Raw genomic sequence first — 16774 nt, 5'->3', positions numbered from 1 at the left:
TGGTGGGGCAAGGTCGGAGACTTGGCTTGTAAAACCCACGTTTCTTCCCAATAACTAAGTAGCACTAAGACAGGGAATAGCCTGGATTTTGGATCTTTTCCTTAGCCTCATCTTGGTTTATACAAGGAAAGGGGAGGAAAATAGATCCTACCACCTTCACATGGACACTTATGATTTCACTTTTAACTGAAATATCTCTACCCCAATCCTGCATGTACTGTGGTAACAGATTCCCAGGGTTAGGAATAAATACCTTTAAAATTCTGACCATGCTGCAATGTTTCCTTCAATTTTTTCCATCCATCTGAGGAATAAATTTTATGTGTGCCAAGACATGTGCAGATGTGCACCATCAAGAGAAACACGTGGGCTGTGGGTGCTCTGCTAATCAGCTGGATGGCATTTGAATTTCTTCTAGGTGGATGCCCAAGTACTCAGGAAATGTTGTAAAAGGGAGGGATGGAATTCTGGTTGGACTTTTGTGGTCTAATTCAAATCCCCCTATGTGGCCCTGGTGCAGCTGTGAAAAGAGTGAGAGTTCACTGAAACAAACCCAAACCCCATTTGGAGGAAAAAAAAGCAGACCCAATCAGGAACTGGATGCAAATAATCGCAATTCTGTTGCAAAAAGCAGTCAAGTAGCACTTTAAAGACTAGCAAAATAATTTATTAGGTGAGCTTTTGTGGGACAGACCCACTTCTTCAGACCATAGCCAGACCAGAACAGACGTTATTAAATTATATAAATTATTTTGCTGGTCTTTAAAGTGCTACTTGACTGCTTTTTTGTTTTGATAGTGTATTCACTATCATGGCTCCCTCTCTGTTACAATTCTGTTGCAAGGGAATTTGGAGTTAGGGAGGGGAGAGGAGCTGCCAGCTGCTCAGATAATATTGGAAGAGCTGCCACCTCCAAGTTAGGGGTGTAATTTTAAGGCTAGGGGTTTGCTTGTGTTATGCTTTCGTTTTTCTAAAGTGCTCTATCCCTGCACTGATGAGCTCCCACACTCCAGAACAACATCCTGGTTTTGAGCCACAGCTCACTGGAGAACAAGGGAGAACTACCAGTCCAACCCGTCACCATCCCTTTTCAAACGTGTTTATTGACTGATTTCTGCAGGTCAGACAAGGCAGGCTTGTTTCTCATTTTGCAACTCCTTGGGCAGAAGCGGGTATTGTATGCCTAGATCATGCCACAAAAATTAAAACAATACAGGGCAACCGACCATTTTTAACAGGGCACTGCAGGGTGGGGAGAAGGAGAGGGGGTTAATTTTGCAGCAGAATGGTGGAGCCTTTGAATTGACGCTGCAAAAGGGCTCAAAGTTGCTGAATTAGAGGGGGGAACAAGGGCACAGAGGTAGCTGTCTTTAGTTTGTATCTTCACAAAATAAAAGCAGTCATGCAGCACTTTAAAGACTAACAAAATAATTCAGTAAGTGATGAGCTTTCATGGGACAGACCCCCTTCTGCAGCTCGGGGAAATTCTGAACAAGGGGTTAGGGCTGGAGCAGCTGCTGTAAAGGCAGTTGTTTTGTTCCTGAAATATCCCAGGATCATCTGGACTCAGGTGTGTATTTCCTAACCGTGCAAGGGCAGAAGAAATGAAGGGAACCCTTGGGCCAGGACCTGCTAGTTCCCGGGGGGAAACCTTGACCTCCTGGTGGGGGTATTGTTGTAATCAGCCTTTTGAACTTGCTCGGAGCTGGGCTAAGTACCCGCCTGCTGCGGCAGAGGACAGCACAAAGATGTGTGGGAGGGCGGCTGTTGCCACCCAGACCAGGATGAGATGGACTCGGGGGGGTTCTTAGTTTGGTGCCCTAAGCCCAGGCTGGCTCCAAATCGCTCTGCCACCGGCAAGAAAAAGATGTAACGGCGTCAGCCTCACCCCTTTCTTTCCCCCCCGCTTAACTTACGCGACTCGCTGTGGTTGGGCCGGGGGAGGCCAGGTAAACGAGGCTGCGGGCGATTAAAACTGCTCGAACCCTTTTATATAGATTTTCCCCCGCCGAAGCTGAAGCAATTTGGGGGGGGGCTCATTTGCTCCCGGGAGTCCAGAATTAACCAAATCTCCCCTTTGAATGAATTTTCCCGCCCGGGGGGAGCGGGTTGAGCTATTTCGTACGAGAGACTCCTTCCGCCAGGGCGATTTTTTAAAAAAACACCCGCAATCGGAGGCTATTTCACAAGTCCCGGCGCAGGCACAGCGCGGTCCCTTGCCCCTGGACGGGAGACAGAACGACACAGCGTTTCCCACCGCCGCACAGCCCCACGCCCCGGGTTTGGTTTAAAAACAGCGTTTGGTTAACGCCGAGGAGGGGGGAAAAGCATTTTCTCCCCCCCCCACCCCGGGGTTTTTGGGATCAAACTATTTCCTGCGTTGAAGCTGGAGGAATGACGGATTAAAACCGGTTTTATTTTTCACACTGAGCTGCAGAAAACGAAGGTTTGGTGGGTGTTTTTTTAAGCAGCCCCCTCTCCCTTTACACACTCCAGCGCCTTGCTGGGTTTATTTTCCCGCCAGACAAGCTGGAAAATAACCCCCCCCCCCCGATACTGGGGAGCCGCCCGAGCGCCCCCAGGAAAGCGGGGTTCGCCCATCGCCCCCTCTTTTTTTTTTTTTACAACCCCGCCTCGCGTTTTAGAAACGCGCCGCCTGCCCCAGCCGCCGCCGGACGCCTCGTTTATTTTCTACGACTCAAACCGGCGGCTGGAGGAGCCGATGCAGCTGTAGCCACGAACCCCCCTCGTTTTTTTGAGGGGGTCTCCCCCATTCCCGCTTCTCTCTAAAGGCTCCGCTGGACGCGTCCCCCCACAGCGCGTGGCGAGGGGGCGCGTCCAGCGCCCGCGTGAGCCCCTCGGCCTGCGCCTGCTGCTCTGCTTTAGTGCAAACACTCCGGTGTTGTGTCTGTCCGCTGGCTCCCGCCGCTAGCCGGGGGGTTCCTCCAGCAGCCCGGCCTGCCAGCCCCGCTCACCTGTCCCGGGGCGGGTACAGAGCTGGGGGCGGGTAGGGCTGCGGGGGGGGCTCCGGGGTTCGGTTTTGCCGGCCCGTCCCGAACTCCGGCTCCGGGCCTGGAGCGGCTGCACCCGGGGCTTTGGTCCCCTGGCCCCGGGAGTCCAAAGTCCGGCCGAGGCTGGGCTGATAAAAACCAGGGCCAATAACAATAAAAAAAGCCCGCAGGGACCTCGGGCCAAGCAGGCCCGGAGCAGCTGCACCTCTTCTCCCCCCCACCCCCCTTCACCCCCTCCCCCCCCGCCCATTTGCATCCTGCGGGAATGACTCTCCCTCCCCACTGATTTGCATATCTTATATGGCCTAATGGAGGAAATCATGGCAAGGTAGAGGCCTGCGGAGCCCTCTGGAAGAAGAAGAAGCAGGGGGGGGAACAGGTGTCTGCGGCTCAGCGTGAGCAGCCGAGACTTTGGGGTGTTTTTAACCTGCCTTCTCCCCCCCACCCCACCCCACCCCTGCCCCCCCCCTCCCCTTCTCTCTCCCGCGGGTACAATGGTGTCCAAGCTCAGCTCTCTGCAGCAGGAACTGCTCAGCGCCCTGCTCAGCTCCGGAGCCACCAAGGAGGCTCTGGTCCAAGCCCTGGAGGAGATGGTGCCCGCCGCCAGCTTCGGGGTGAAGCTGGAGAGCCTGCCCCTCTCCCCGGGCAGCGGGACGGAGTCGGACAGCAAACCCGTCTTCCACACGCTCACCAACGGCCACAGCAAGGGCAGGCTCTCCGGGGACGAGGGCTCCGAGGACGGGGATGATTTTGACACCCCGCAGATCCTGAGGGAGCTGCAGGCGCTCAACACGGAGGAGGCGGTGGAGCAGAGGGCCGAGGTGGATCGGATGATCAGGTACGAACCGGGCTCCCGCCCCTGGGCTCTCCCCAGGCCCGCAGCCTGAGGCCCAGGCTCACTCGGCATGTCCTGGTGCTGTCCCCACTCGCCTTGGACTAGGAACCCTCGGGAACCTGTCCCCATGTCCCCCCAGCGGGTGAAACGAGGGAATCCAGGTCTGGCCGCAGCCAAACGCCCTGGCTTGCCAGGTTAATTTCGGCCCCAGCCTGCCCGCGCTCCCGGCCTGGTGAGCCCGGGCGCGGAGCCGCCCGTGTAAACGGGTTAAATCGGATCGCCGCTGGGCGGTTTGTGTCTCAGGCTCCAGGAAGTGCTGTTCTTGCTCACGCCGCTTTGGGCAGGGCTGCAAGGGGCGCCCAGCCGCGTAGGTTGCGCGCCCGAAAGGACAGGGCTGTCTCGCACAGAAGAAAGGACAGCAGCGCGAGGCGCGGCGCGCCGGGAGCTGCGCTTCACTTTAAAAATGTATTTCAAAGGGGGCCTTAAAAGCCCCTCTCGGCCCTGTTTGCCTTGCGCGCACCTCGCCTTTCAGTCGCATCCCGGCGGCTCCCACCAGCGCAGCGAGGTCAGGAAGGGGCCGATCCACGCTGGGTCTCCTGGGCGCTGCGCGGACGGTGCATTGAAAATCAAACCCAGCTCCGAGCGCGCCCTGGACTCCGGCTGATCCGAATTAAAACGGGGGGGGCGGGGGTCAGTATCATTCGAATGCGCCTCGGGCTCCGGCTGATCCGAATTAAAACGAGGGGGGGGGGTCAGTATCATTCGAATGCGCCTCGGCCTCCGGCTGATCCGAATTAAAACGGGGGCTCCGAGCGCGCCCTGGGCTCCGGCTGATCCGAATTAAAGGGGGGGGGGCTCCTTAGAATGATTTTTGGGCTTGGGAGCCCATTTTCCGCCCGCTCTCCCGGGGATGTCGGCCCAACGCTGGGCCGAGCCCTGGGCCCCTGGCAGCGGGTTAGTTACTCATTTACCCCCCTCCCCGATTTCTGTAGCACAGGCCCTACCAAACCCAGCCCCCCGAACGCTCTCCGGGCCGCTGGGGACTCCTCACCCCGGTTTGGTACCTAATTAACGCCGGAGGCCTCCCCTGGTAAGCGCCAGCTTTAACTGCACCGAGCCGAGCGCTCGGGTCTGGCGCGGGGCGGCCAGTTCGGCTCCGGGAAGGGGCACTCCGGGCTGGGGTGAGGGGCTGCGGTTCGGAGGTGGGTCGGGGCCGCTGCAGGGGCTGGTCTCCCCAGCGCCAGTGGCGGGTAAATCTCCTGGCGCCTGGAGCTGGGCCTGACTCGCTTCGGATCCGGCCCAGGCGTAACTCTCCCCCTAAGGCCCGGCCTGCGGTGCCCTTCCCTGGCGCGCGGAGCTGCCCCAGCCCCGCCGCGTGCGCAGCGGGGGAAGGCGGGTGATGCTCGTTTATGTCTATAGACCATCAACCGAGAGCTCCCCGGCGGGCTTTGGGGGCCTTCTCCTAAACAGACCCGCCCGAGCTGGGGCACCCCCTGGGGTTGCCCGGGGAGGGGACGCAGGCTCGGTCCCCGAGCCCGGCACCGGCTGGCTGGTTTCAGTGGGGCCTCGCGGTCCTGGAGAGCCTGGGCTGCGCCCCCTCCGCGGCCGGGAACTGGAGGGAGGGGGGAGCTGCCCTTTGACTGCGGGGCGGGGTGTTCGGAGCAAGGCCATGGGGTGGGGGCTGCCAGCGGGAGGGGCCTTTCCCGGGCAGTATTCCCCTCCCAGCCCACAATGGGGGGGGGGCATTGTGGTGCCAGAGCAGGGCATGGTTCCTGCAAAGGCAGAGAAAAGCTCAGTCCCTCTGAAGCCAGCGTAACCTGTCCCCTGCCCCCTTCCCAGGGAGTACACGCGGGCTGGCAGTGTGAGGAGGCCCCTCTTGTTTTCACTGGGGTGTGTGCAGAAATCAGGCATTTCCAATGCCCCGTCCAGGGTCACCGAGGACTTCCTTACCCAGACAGCATAACAGCCAGCAGCTTCAAAATGACCCAGGAGAGAGGGTTTCGGCTCCTCGGGAGAGGGACCCTCAGCTCTCTCCAAACCTCTGTCAGACAGCCTGTAATTCTCTGCTCAGGGCTGTCAGCCCACACTGGTTCAGTTCTGCTGGGATAGTTTGTGGGACCCCAGTCCATACCCTGACTCGGCAGATGCGATATGGACCCGGCATCTGCAGACAGGTTTTACAATCTGTACCTCTGAGACAATAATGGGGCAAAACAACTGATGGGGGAGAAGAAAGCTGATGAGTTTAACACCTACTTTAAATGTCCTCAGCTCAGACCTTGTGTTGAAGTCAGCACAGGACATTTCCCTGGAGGGCTCCCAGTGTTTTCCAACTGCATGTGGGCTCCCTGCCTCCCTTTGGCAGGTTCTCATGCCAGCTGATCCCTAGGTTCTGTCTGCTCTCTGGCTGGAGGGGGAAGGTGTGTTACAGGCCACCACCCACTCCTCTCAGCTGTTCATTACACCTGTCTCTTAGCAAGGGTCTTCTTCTCTCCCTCTTTCTCTCTCTCTCGTACACCCCCCCGCCACATTATTACACCTGCACAACTCCACCAAAGCGGAAAAGTTTGCCTGAACAATAACTGGGCAGAATTTTGCCCTTTCAGATCAAAGTTTGCCTTTGGTGCTAATGAGATCAAGCACAGGTCGCTGAAGGAGCTGCTGTGAAGGACAGCTGTTTGCTTTGTTGTCGTGGTCATGTAGGTACCTGTGACATGGAGGAATGCAGGAAAAAGGTCTTGGAGGCCAAGTGTTGGCTAGGTAAGAGATTAAAGAGATTATAATTCAGGATCTCAGGAGCATTCTCTGAAATGCTTCTAGTTCTGCATGCAGAGCCAATTAGGCAAAATTGCAGGGTCTTGAGCTGTGTTCCTTCTAATTTTTTCCATCCATGGGTGGAGTAAATTTTGTTGTGTGCACTAAGCCATGTGCAGCTGTACACCACAAACAGAAACAATGCTGCCTATTGTGGGTGGCTGTGGGTGCCTTGCTGATCGGCTGGGCAGCACCTGCATCTTTCCTGGTCGGCTGCCCAAGTGGTCATCAGGGAATGCTGGTCTTGATACATGCATGAGACAATGGTGCATTGAAAGGAAAGATTTAGGACCTGGGGAACCTATCTGGGAAGGAGGAGTCCCCACTGGGAGGAGAGACTCCACCTAAACCAAAACAGAACTAGATTGCTGGCATGTAAAATTCAAAAGGTTTTACAAGAGTTTCTGAAGTAAGGGCTAAGGGAAAGCCACCAGGTGCTGAGGTGCATGCTAGGATACCCTGAGCTGAGGACTAACTAAAGGAGAGTTTTTATATCCCAGAGGAGTGGAGAGGACAGAAGATGATAAAGTACAGGTTGGAACTGAAGGGAACTAGCCAATGAATTGAATTTCCATTCAATTACGTCTCGATGAGGGCAGACAACTAAATATTGACACGTTTTGTAAGTGTTTGCAAGAAGTTCGGGTGAACATGAGGACACTGACGTAAGTGGTATCACAGAAACTTGGTAGAATGATGCTTACTGATGGGACTGGGGTACAAAATCTACAGGCATTACCAAGGGTGGGAGGCTGAGAAAGCTTCTGAACACCATTAATGACTGCCCTGGAACTCACAAGGGGAGAGGCAATTCTTGATTCAGTCTTGAGTGGGCACAAGTTCTGGTCTAAGAAGTGAATGGATCTGTAACAATGGCCATAATGTACTTGAATTTAATATCCATGTAGAGAGGGGAAATACCAAAGCAACCAATCCTGATGGCATTTAAGTTTAAAAAGGGGAAAAATGCAAAAAAAGGAGGAGGCTGGTTAAATGGAAATGAAAAGGAACAGTCACAAGAATGAAATGCCTGCAACAGCATGGAAACTTTTTTAAATACACCATGATGGAGGATGAAATTATATATATGCATGCTCCTAATAATAATAATACATAATAATAAAAACTGGGAAAATGACCAAAAATGCCAGCATAGCTAAACAGCAGAATTAGCTCCCAGATCTGAGGAAGCAGGGTCTGCCCCACGAAAGCTCATCACCTAACAAATTATTTTGTTAGTCTTTAAACTGCTACATGAGTGCTGGTTTGTTTTTAGCAGAGTAAAAGAGTTGGTTAGAGACAAGAAGACATCTTTTAAAACTTAGAAGTCCAATCCTACTGAGGAAAAGAGTAGTAACATAAACTCTAGCAAGTCAAATGAAATTAGGAAGGTCAGACAGGATTTTTTTTTGAAGAGCAATAAGCAAAGGCTAAAAACTAACAGAAAAAAATATTAGCAGCTCAGAAGCAGGAAGCCTGCCAAACAATCAGTGGGGCACTGGACAATCGAGATGCTAAAGGGGCACATAAAGGAAAACCAGGTTATTGCAAAGAAGCAAAGTGAATTCTTTGCATTGTTTCTCACTGCAAAGAATGGGAAGGAGACTCCCAGACCTGAGCCACTCGGTGGAGGTAACAGATCTGAGGAGCTGTCCCACTGTAGTGGTGTCACTCAAAGAGATTTTGGAACAAATTGATAAATAGTAATAAATCCTTGGGACTAAGGGGTATTCACCCAAGAATTCTGAAAGAACTCTATTATGAGATTGCAGACTTACTCATAGTATTATGCACCCCAGCCTTTAAACCGTTCTCAGGCTGGTGGATAAAGTAATGCCAATTTTTCAGAAAGGCAGTCCTGGTAAGAACAGGCTGGCAAGCCTAATTTCAGCATTACACAAATTGGTTCATCCATAGTAAAGAAAGGAATTCAGACATTTAGATGAACCGAATATGTTAGGGAAGAGTCATTATGGCTTTTGCAAAGGACAATTACACCTCACTAATCTAGTAGAATTCTTTGAAGGTGTTTACATTTATGTGGACAAAGGTGATACAGTGTTCTTGGACTTCCAGAAAAACTGTGACAAAGTTCCTTACCAAATGCTCTGATGCGAAGTAGGCAGTCATAGGAGAGGAGGGAAGGTCCTGTAATGGATCAGTAATTGGTTAACAGACAAGAAGCAAGAGGTAGGAAGAAACAGTTTTCACAGTGGAAAAAGGTAAAAAAGCAGAGATCTCTACTGGGAGCGGTACTATTTAATGTATTCATAAATGATCTGGAGGAAGACTGAAACAATGAGGTGGCAAAGTTTATTGAAGAGGATATGAAATTACTCCAGGTTAGATAAATCCAAAACAAAAGGCAAAGTGTTGCAAAGGGATCTTACAAAACTGGATGACTGAATTTCATCTGCTGGTTTATTGCCCAGGGTTGGTAAATACAAAGTACAGGTTGAATCTCATCTGGCACCCTTGGGGCCTGACTGGTGCCAGATGAATTTGTCAGACCATGGGAAGTCAACATTTTCTAGCAGATTACCAACACTTCCACTGCTGACTGGGCTCTGAGAAGACATTTAAGGGTAAACTACGGCTAAATAACAGCACAGAACACTGAGAGCCAGGACCGGTGGCTGTAAACAAACTTTATGGGACCGTGGAAAACCTGGTCACACCCATAATAAGGGGTCATTCAGCTAACTAAAATCATGCTGGATTATGGAATCTGATGGATTTAGTTCTGGATTAGAGGAGTTCAACCTGTAATGCACATTGGAAAACCATCATGTTAGTTATACATACAAAACGATGGGGTCAAAGTTAGCTATTGCCACTCAAGAAAGAGATCTCAGAATCTAGTTCTAGCTAGTTCTCTGAAAACATCTGCTTAATGTGCAGCAGCAGTGAGAAAGCTAACGAAAGTTTAGAAACCATGGGGCAAGGGATAGATAATAAGAGCCATGTCTACATGTGCCGGCTACTTCGAAGTAGCCGTGCCAGCTTCAAAATAGTGCCCTCCACGTCTACACGTGGCGAGCGCTATTTCGAAGTTGAAATTGACGCAAGGCGGCGAGACGTCGAAGTCACTATCCCCATCAGGAGATGGGAATAGCGTCCTACTTCGACGTTGAACGTTGAAGTAGGGCACATGTAGCCGATCCGCGTCCCGCAACATCGAAATAGTGGGGTCTGCCATGGCGGCCATCAGCTGAGGGGTTGAGAGACGCTCTTTCCAGCCCCTGCAGGGCTCTATGGTCACCGTGTGCAGCAGCCCTTAGCCCAGGGCTTCTGGCTGCTGCTGCTGCAGCTGGGGATCCATGCTGCATGCGCAGGATCTGCAACCAGTTGTCGGCTCTGTGGATCTTGTGCTGTTTAGTGCAAGTGTGTCTGGGAGCAGCCCTTTAAGGGAGCGGCTAGCTGTTGCCCGGGAAGTGCTAGTCCGCCCTGTGATCCTGTCTGCAGCTGTTCCTGGCACCCTTATTTCGATGTGGGCCACTTTGGTGTGTAGATGCTCCCCTACAGCGCCTACTTCGATGTGGTGCTGCCCAACGTCGACGGCACCAGCCCTGGAGGATGTGTAGACGCTATTCATCGAAATAGCTTATTTCGATTTCGCTTCATCGAAATAATGTATTTTGATGTAGCATACACGTGTAGATGTAGCTAAGATGGGAGATAACATGTTACCAGTATACAAATCTATGGTACCCCACACCCCAGCCCTGTCAGCCCCATCTTAAGAAAGCATATATGAGAAAAAGGGAAAAGTATGGGGAGGGCACGAAAACTCAGTTTGGCCGTGTAAGGAGGCATTAAAAAGACTGAGATTGTTCAGCTTGCAAGTGAGACGACTAAGGTGGGAGTGAGGGACTCCGTGACTTGACTTAAACCCTTGTGCTCAGAGTGGAGCATAGCTCCACAGGTCTCCTCCATGTCTCTCTGTCTCGGGACAAAACTTCTAGCTGACCCCTGGAGTTACCCCGGTTGTTGTCCTTCAGTCTCAGTAGCTCTTCTCCATATTGTTTGAGGTCTTCCTCTTTAACCTTTTCCTTGTGGGTTCTGTTGGAGAACTTGAGGGACTAGGCTGGATGGTGGTTTTCTGAGAGTGTGGCCTAGTCTTTCCTCCTTTGATTCGAACGTCAAGTGGTTCTTGTCCTGCTCTGTTCCAAAGCAGAGAAGCTTGATAACGGGTCTGTAAACTCATGAGCTGTGTGGAGAAAATGAATCAGGAAGTGTCGTTTACCCCTTCACAGAACACAAGAACCAGGGGTCACCCAATGAAATTAATAGGCAGGAGGTTTGAAACATAAAAGGCAGGACTTCTTCCCCCAACACACAATCAGCCTGTGGAACTCATTCCCAGGGTAGTGATGAAGGTCAAAAGTTTTTAAAAGTGAATTAGCCGAGCTCATGGAGGATGGGACCATCAGTGGTCCAGAATGCAACCCCATGCTCCAGAAGTCCCTAAGCCTCTGACTGCCTAAAGCTGCAACTGGAAGATGGAACATGGATCACTTGATTGATGTGCCCTGTTTAGTTCATGGTCTCTGAAGCATCAGGCAACAGCCATGTCTGGAAGAGAGGATACTGGGCTAGATGGACCATTGGTCTAACCCAGTTGGGCCACTTCAATGTATTTGGAGTGGGAGCTGAGGTACAAGAATAAATACATAAGAACGGCCACAGTGGGTCAAGCCAAAGGTCCATCTAGCCCAGTATCTTGTCTTCTGACAGTGGCCAATGCCGAGTGTCCCAGAGGAATGAACAGAACAGGTGATCATGAAGTGATCCTTCCTCTGTCACCCATTCCCAGCTTCTGATAAATAGAGACTAGGGGACGTCATCCCTGCCCATCCTAGCTAACAGCCTCTGATGGGCCTATCTTCCATGAATTTATCTACCTCTTTTTGAACCATGTTAAATCCTGGTTGTCGCAACATCCTCTGGCAAGGAGTTCCGCAGGTTGCATGCTGTGTGAAGAAATATTTCCTTTTGTTTGTTTTAAACCTGCTACCTATTCATTTCATTGGGTGGCCCCTAGTTCTTTGTTGAAATAACCATTTCATTTACTCTGTAGTACTAAGTTCATCACTGCTGTGATTGCCTTGACTTCAGGAATTTTGTTTAAGGCGCTGCAAATAATATGTTTCTGGTATGATCCATCTTCCTTCTTCTGTGTTGTCCTTGCTGGATAGCGCAGCCACATCTGCAAGGCTCCCACCCTGGCCAAATTAAAATCTTCTTAAAGACCCTCTTCCTCCACGCTGCTTACAGTGCCTGTGACCCACCTAGATATAAGTTGCCTTTTGCTGTTTGACATGCCCTGCCTTTTGCTTACTTGTCCATCCGTAGCTTGTGAGCTCTGCAGAGCAGCAGTTGTCCTCCATCCTTGGGACAGGGCCCAACACATGGCAGGGACAATCCTCAGTCAATAATGATATTAATAATGGCTGTTGAATGACTCCTGTGAAGAGAGACATGTGACTGCTCCATGCAGACAATGGGAATTCATTCTGTGCGCTCTGCTGTGAAGGTGCACGAAGATTTACCTACAACTTGGGAGAAATGCCTGGCTGAATAGCTGATGGTTGGATGAAGCCCTTCAGTGTTGATTAAAGAAGTCTGTTTAAAATAAAAGGGTAAGGGGTGACTGGGAGCACAGCATATCCAGGTGCTTTTAAGCCTGTGCATGTGTACAGAGAGATACAGATTAGATAGATGATCTGTGCAGAGAGCCTGGTTTATAATCCAGGAGTATAAATTCTTGGCATATTTCTGCGAGGATGTTGTTGGAGTTTTATTTACCTGTTGTCAAGGCTGGGGGGCAGGGGTGAGAGAATCCTTGGAAAGTAATTTCTTGGGACATCAAGGATGCAGGTTCGCTATGAGCAGACAGCCTTCCATCCGAAGGCTTTAGAGAAGTCCTGATGTAAGGCAGGCGTTCGCAGCCAAATTATTATCTTTACTTACTGAGGAACTTCCCCAGTTATTTCAATAGGAGGGATGGGGTGGACAAGAAATGCAGGATCAGGCCCGTTATCTGCTTTGAGAAGACCACAGAATGCTATACAGGAATGCTACCCCCATGCAAGGAGCTAAGATACAGATTTGTAAACGGGTAGAGGGGAGAGAAGTGATGCTCCGTTCACACCAGCTGAAGACCGATTGGACTCTGAAAAGCTATTTTAACTTGGTATGAAGTTTACCATTTGCGCTCAGAAATGCTAAGAAACTCCATTTTAGTCACTTTACTCCTGAGTAATTTATGAAATTGATCATCTGAGATAAACCACTGGCGATGAAGAAAATCCATGTGTGGATTGGAAGCAGTGTGACCTAGTGGGTAGAGCATTGACTTGGGAGCCAGGAGATCTGGGTTCATGTTCCTGGCTCTGGCCTCTTGTGTGACCATGGGCAGAGGTGGGAAATGTACCCCAAGCATTACTTGAGTAGAAATACAGTTGCTTTCACATCTGGATACTCAAGTACAATCAGGGTGTGATGTGTGTACTTTTACAAGTGGTTTCCCAGAAGTACACCAGTGACTTAAGTACCCCCACCAAGCAGCTGTACTTTCACTCGGGTAACTTTTAAGTTACTTTTTCCATCTCTGATCATGGGCCAATCGCCTCCTGACTTGTGTCTGGTTTCCCCTTTTGTAACACGGGAACAGTGATACTGCCCTTTATACAACAGGTAGCATCGATGAGTGAAAAGTCTTCTGTTTATAGAAGACTGTGTGTAAGAGTCACTTCTGGATTTCTTTGTATCTTTCCAGGTAATAGGAGAGCAATGAAGCTTTCCAGCCTCTTACAGTAGCCTTGGCTTTAAAGGTGATTCTCTGTAAATTCTTGACTGCTCTTCAACCTTGGTAAATAGAATCCAGCTCTTAAAATGCTGAGCACCCTAAGAACCTTTAAACTCCTTCAGAGGAGCACAGAAGCAAGATAGGGCAAGCCTGGAGAGACAGCCCTTCAATTTCCAGCAACAAGCAGCCAGGTCAAGAATTGAGGCTGCGACCAGAGCAATTTTTGTGGATCTCTGTGTACCTGTAATCCCCATGCAGAGTGGGAAAGACTTGGCTAGATTAATATGGGTTTGCAACTGAGACAGACACGGCTGCTGAATCACCTTGATCGTTCAAGGAGAGAGGTCTAGCAAAATGACCCATAACAGAGAGCCAGCACCTTCTGAGCTTTGCATATAGGAACTTTCAGGACACTGTCTTCCCCTAGCAAGGGACAGTTGTGATGAAGGCAGAGCCAGGCAGAATTGCACAATAACATGCAGGAACTAATTGCAAAAATTTCTTCCCAAGAGATTCCCTCCTTGACCCCGATGTATTCACCATTCAAAATTCTCCACATTCTCATTCTCCACATTCACTCTCCTTGGCAGGTAGGGTGTTTTTGTGTTGGCTTGTTTGTTTGCTCAATTGCTCGCTTGCTTGTTTTTTTGTGTTGCACACATTTCATTTTCGGTGTTCAGCGTTTGAGATATGTCGGTTAGAGCTGACTGGAGGCAGGTCAGGTAGCATTGTTTCTGTTCACTGGCAGGATTAGTGTAACCCTTAAAATCCGGGCCACAGCGACTGTAAATTTCCAGACTCGTGTTGTCAAAAAAGTCTCTAGTATTGGCTTAACATTCACTGCATAGCTGAATGTTCCTGCCAGAATACTCCCTTTCTAAACTCTAAATGGAAGGTGATGCAGGCCAGAGGTGGAAAAAGTACCCACAAAGTTACTTGAGTAAAAGTACAGCTGCTTCGGGAAGAATGCAGTCAAGTGCAAGTTACTGGTCTCCCTCCGGAAACCTACCTGAGTAAAAGTACGCATGCCTGCATGCACACACATCACATCGAGGTGGTACTCACATAGCCAGAAGTGAAAGCAGTTGCCCTTTTACTCAAGTAACTTCTTGGGTATTTTTTGCACCTCTGACGCAGAAACAGTTGGGACAAGCTAATTATTGTCTTTAATTCGAGTGACTATTCCTGTGAGAGATTGGAGGGATTGTCTCACCTCTATTGGTATAAGGAGTGAGAGGCTGTCTCCCAAGATATTAGGGTGACACATACAAATACCTCCATAGGAGACTGACTGATGGGAGGCAGGAGAGGTGCTGGCAGTGACCCTAGTCCCGATAGTCTTTCCCATCGATTTCATTGGCTCCACTTGCAGATAATATAAATCCAATTTGACTCTACAATTTTTACGGTGGGGGAATAGGGGCAGCTCCATTTTCTGCAACATGAACGAGGATTTCCCCAAGTTGCCTAGCTCTGGACCTCTGCCGCGCTCCTACTGGTTCCTGCAATTAAGCTCTTGCAGCGGGAACCCCTCAAGCACAGGAATAACTCAACTTGCAGGAAAAGTTCAGCTGAGCCAAATTTCCCTGTTCTCGTTTTTACAGATGTGAGGATTTGGTACACAATTTAGAGAAAAGTCAGCAAGTTCTGAAAAGTCATTGAATGACCATAATTACAGTTACATGTCAAGGAGATGCCACCTTACATGTCTCTCTCTTTTTCTATCCATGAGCTTTTTATATTTCACTGATGGGCAGATTCTTTCCATAGAATTCTGTTTAAATAGACTTTGAACATAATTCACAATCCTCTAATTTAATTTGAGTCTGTTTGTAAAAAAAGAAAAAAAAAACCCTTTGAAAGAGGGGGCGGACAGAACACTTTTTATAGTGGGGGTGCTGGGAGCCACTGTACTAAACTGTAAATCCTGTGTATAAGGGACATCACTTCAAGTCACCCCGGTACTCCTAGGAACCAAAACCTCTGTTACTAGAAACATTTTCCTCTATCCCACGTGCATGCACATCTGTCACTGGGGAGGGCTGCCCACAACTGCTAGACTATGTCACCATAGCTGCGTCTACACGTGCACGCTATTTCGAAGTTAACTTCGACGTTAGGCAGCGAGACATCGAAGTCACTAACCTCATGAGGAGATAGGAATAGCACCCTACTTCGACATTCAATGTCGAAGTAGGGACCGTGTAGACGATCCGTGTCCCGCAACGTCGAAATTGCTGGGTCCTCCATGGCGGCCATCAGCTGGGGGGTTGAGAGATGCTCTCTCTCCAGCCCCTGCGGGGCTCTATGGTCACCGTGGGCAGCAGCCCTTAGCCCAGGGCTTCTGGCTGCTTCTGCGGCAGCTGGGGATCTATGCTGCAGGCACAGGGTCTGCAACCAGTTGTCAGCTCTGTGTATCTTGTGTTGTTTAGTGCAACTGTGTCTGGGAGGGGCCCTTTAAGGGAGCGGCTGGCTGTTGAGTCCGCCCTGTGACCCTGTCTGCAGCTGTGCCTGGCATCCCTATTTCGATGTGTGCTACTTTGACGTGTAGACGTTCCCTCGCTGCGCCTATTTCGATGTTGGGCTGAGCAACGTCGAAGTTGAACATCGACGTTGCCGGCCCTGGAGGACGTGTAGACGTTATTCATCGAAATAGACTATTTCGATGTCGCAACATCGAAATAAGCTATTTCGATGTTGGATGCACGTGTAGACGTAGCCCATGTCTCCTGGGGACAGAACCCAGGCTCAGCCCTTTGCTCTGTTTGTTCAGTGCCTTGTGCAGGATAAGGTCTCCTAAGTAGTAGTGCTATAACAGCAATGCATATGTATGTATTATACGTATCCTGATGCCTGGTATCCTATAAACAAATGAATATGAAGGGGAAGGGTTCCTGTTGTGCTCCTTTTGAAAGTCACCAGAAGACTTTAAGGGACTTTATTAATGGCTGTAGCAAAATTAAAAGGTAGGATGACTCAACATTCGAGTTTGCCATGCTGAATTGGACCTTCCATTTCACAATCAATACATCCCAAACACCCGTTATTTATTCATTATATTTATTTTGCTATTTTTAATATCATAACACGTAGGAGCCCCAGCCGTGGATCAAGACCACGGTGCGCTAGCGGCTGTACAAACACAGATCAACCAGGGAGAACTTCCAGAACTTTGAAAAAGCAGGGCTGAGCATGAGAGTATTTCTTTAGATAAAATAATTGTTGTTTTTGAGAGGGAAGCTAGGGGAAAAATTCACTATTATAACAATATTTTCCCCAGCTCACTTTCATGTCAGTTAGCAG

At 50.0% G+C, this 16774-nt stretch overlaps 1 protein-coding gene across 3 annotated transcripts in view; it reads left to right on the top strand.

Annotated features, from left to right (window-relative positions):
* Positions 1–2911: 2911 nt before the first annotated feature.
* Positions 2912–16774, top strand: part of HNF1B (HNF1 homeobox B) — a 71019-nt gene continuing 57156 nt past the window's right edge. Inside the window, exon 1 of one of the 3 annotated variants that reach the window (XM_075013739.1) lies at positions 2912–3849. In XM_075013739.1, the coding sequence (XP_074869840.1) occupies positions 3506–3849 (344 nt within the window). In that variant the 5' untranslated portion in view covers positions 2912–3505. The remainder of the gene's footprint in view (positions 3850–16774) is intronic. The other 2 variants (XM_075013740.1, XM_075013738.1) reach the window with 2 other exon arrangements.

This window comes from Carettochelys insculpta, chromosome 19 (genome assembly GCF_033958435.1).
Source record: "Carettochelys insculpta isolate YL-2023 chromosome 19, ASM3395843v1, whole genome shotgun sequence".
In the NCBI taxonomy this organism is placed as follows: Eukaryota; Metazoa; Chordata; order Testudines; family Carettochelyidae; genus Carettochelys; species Carettochelys insculpta.
Note: the sequence above shows the minus strand (reverse complement) of the source record. Positions and strands in the feature narration are given on the sequence as shown.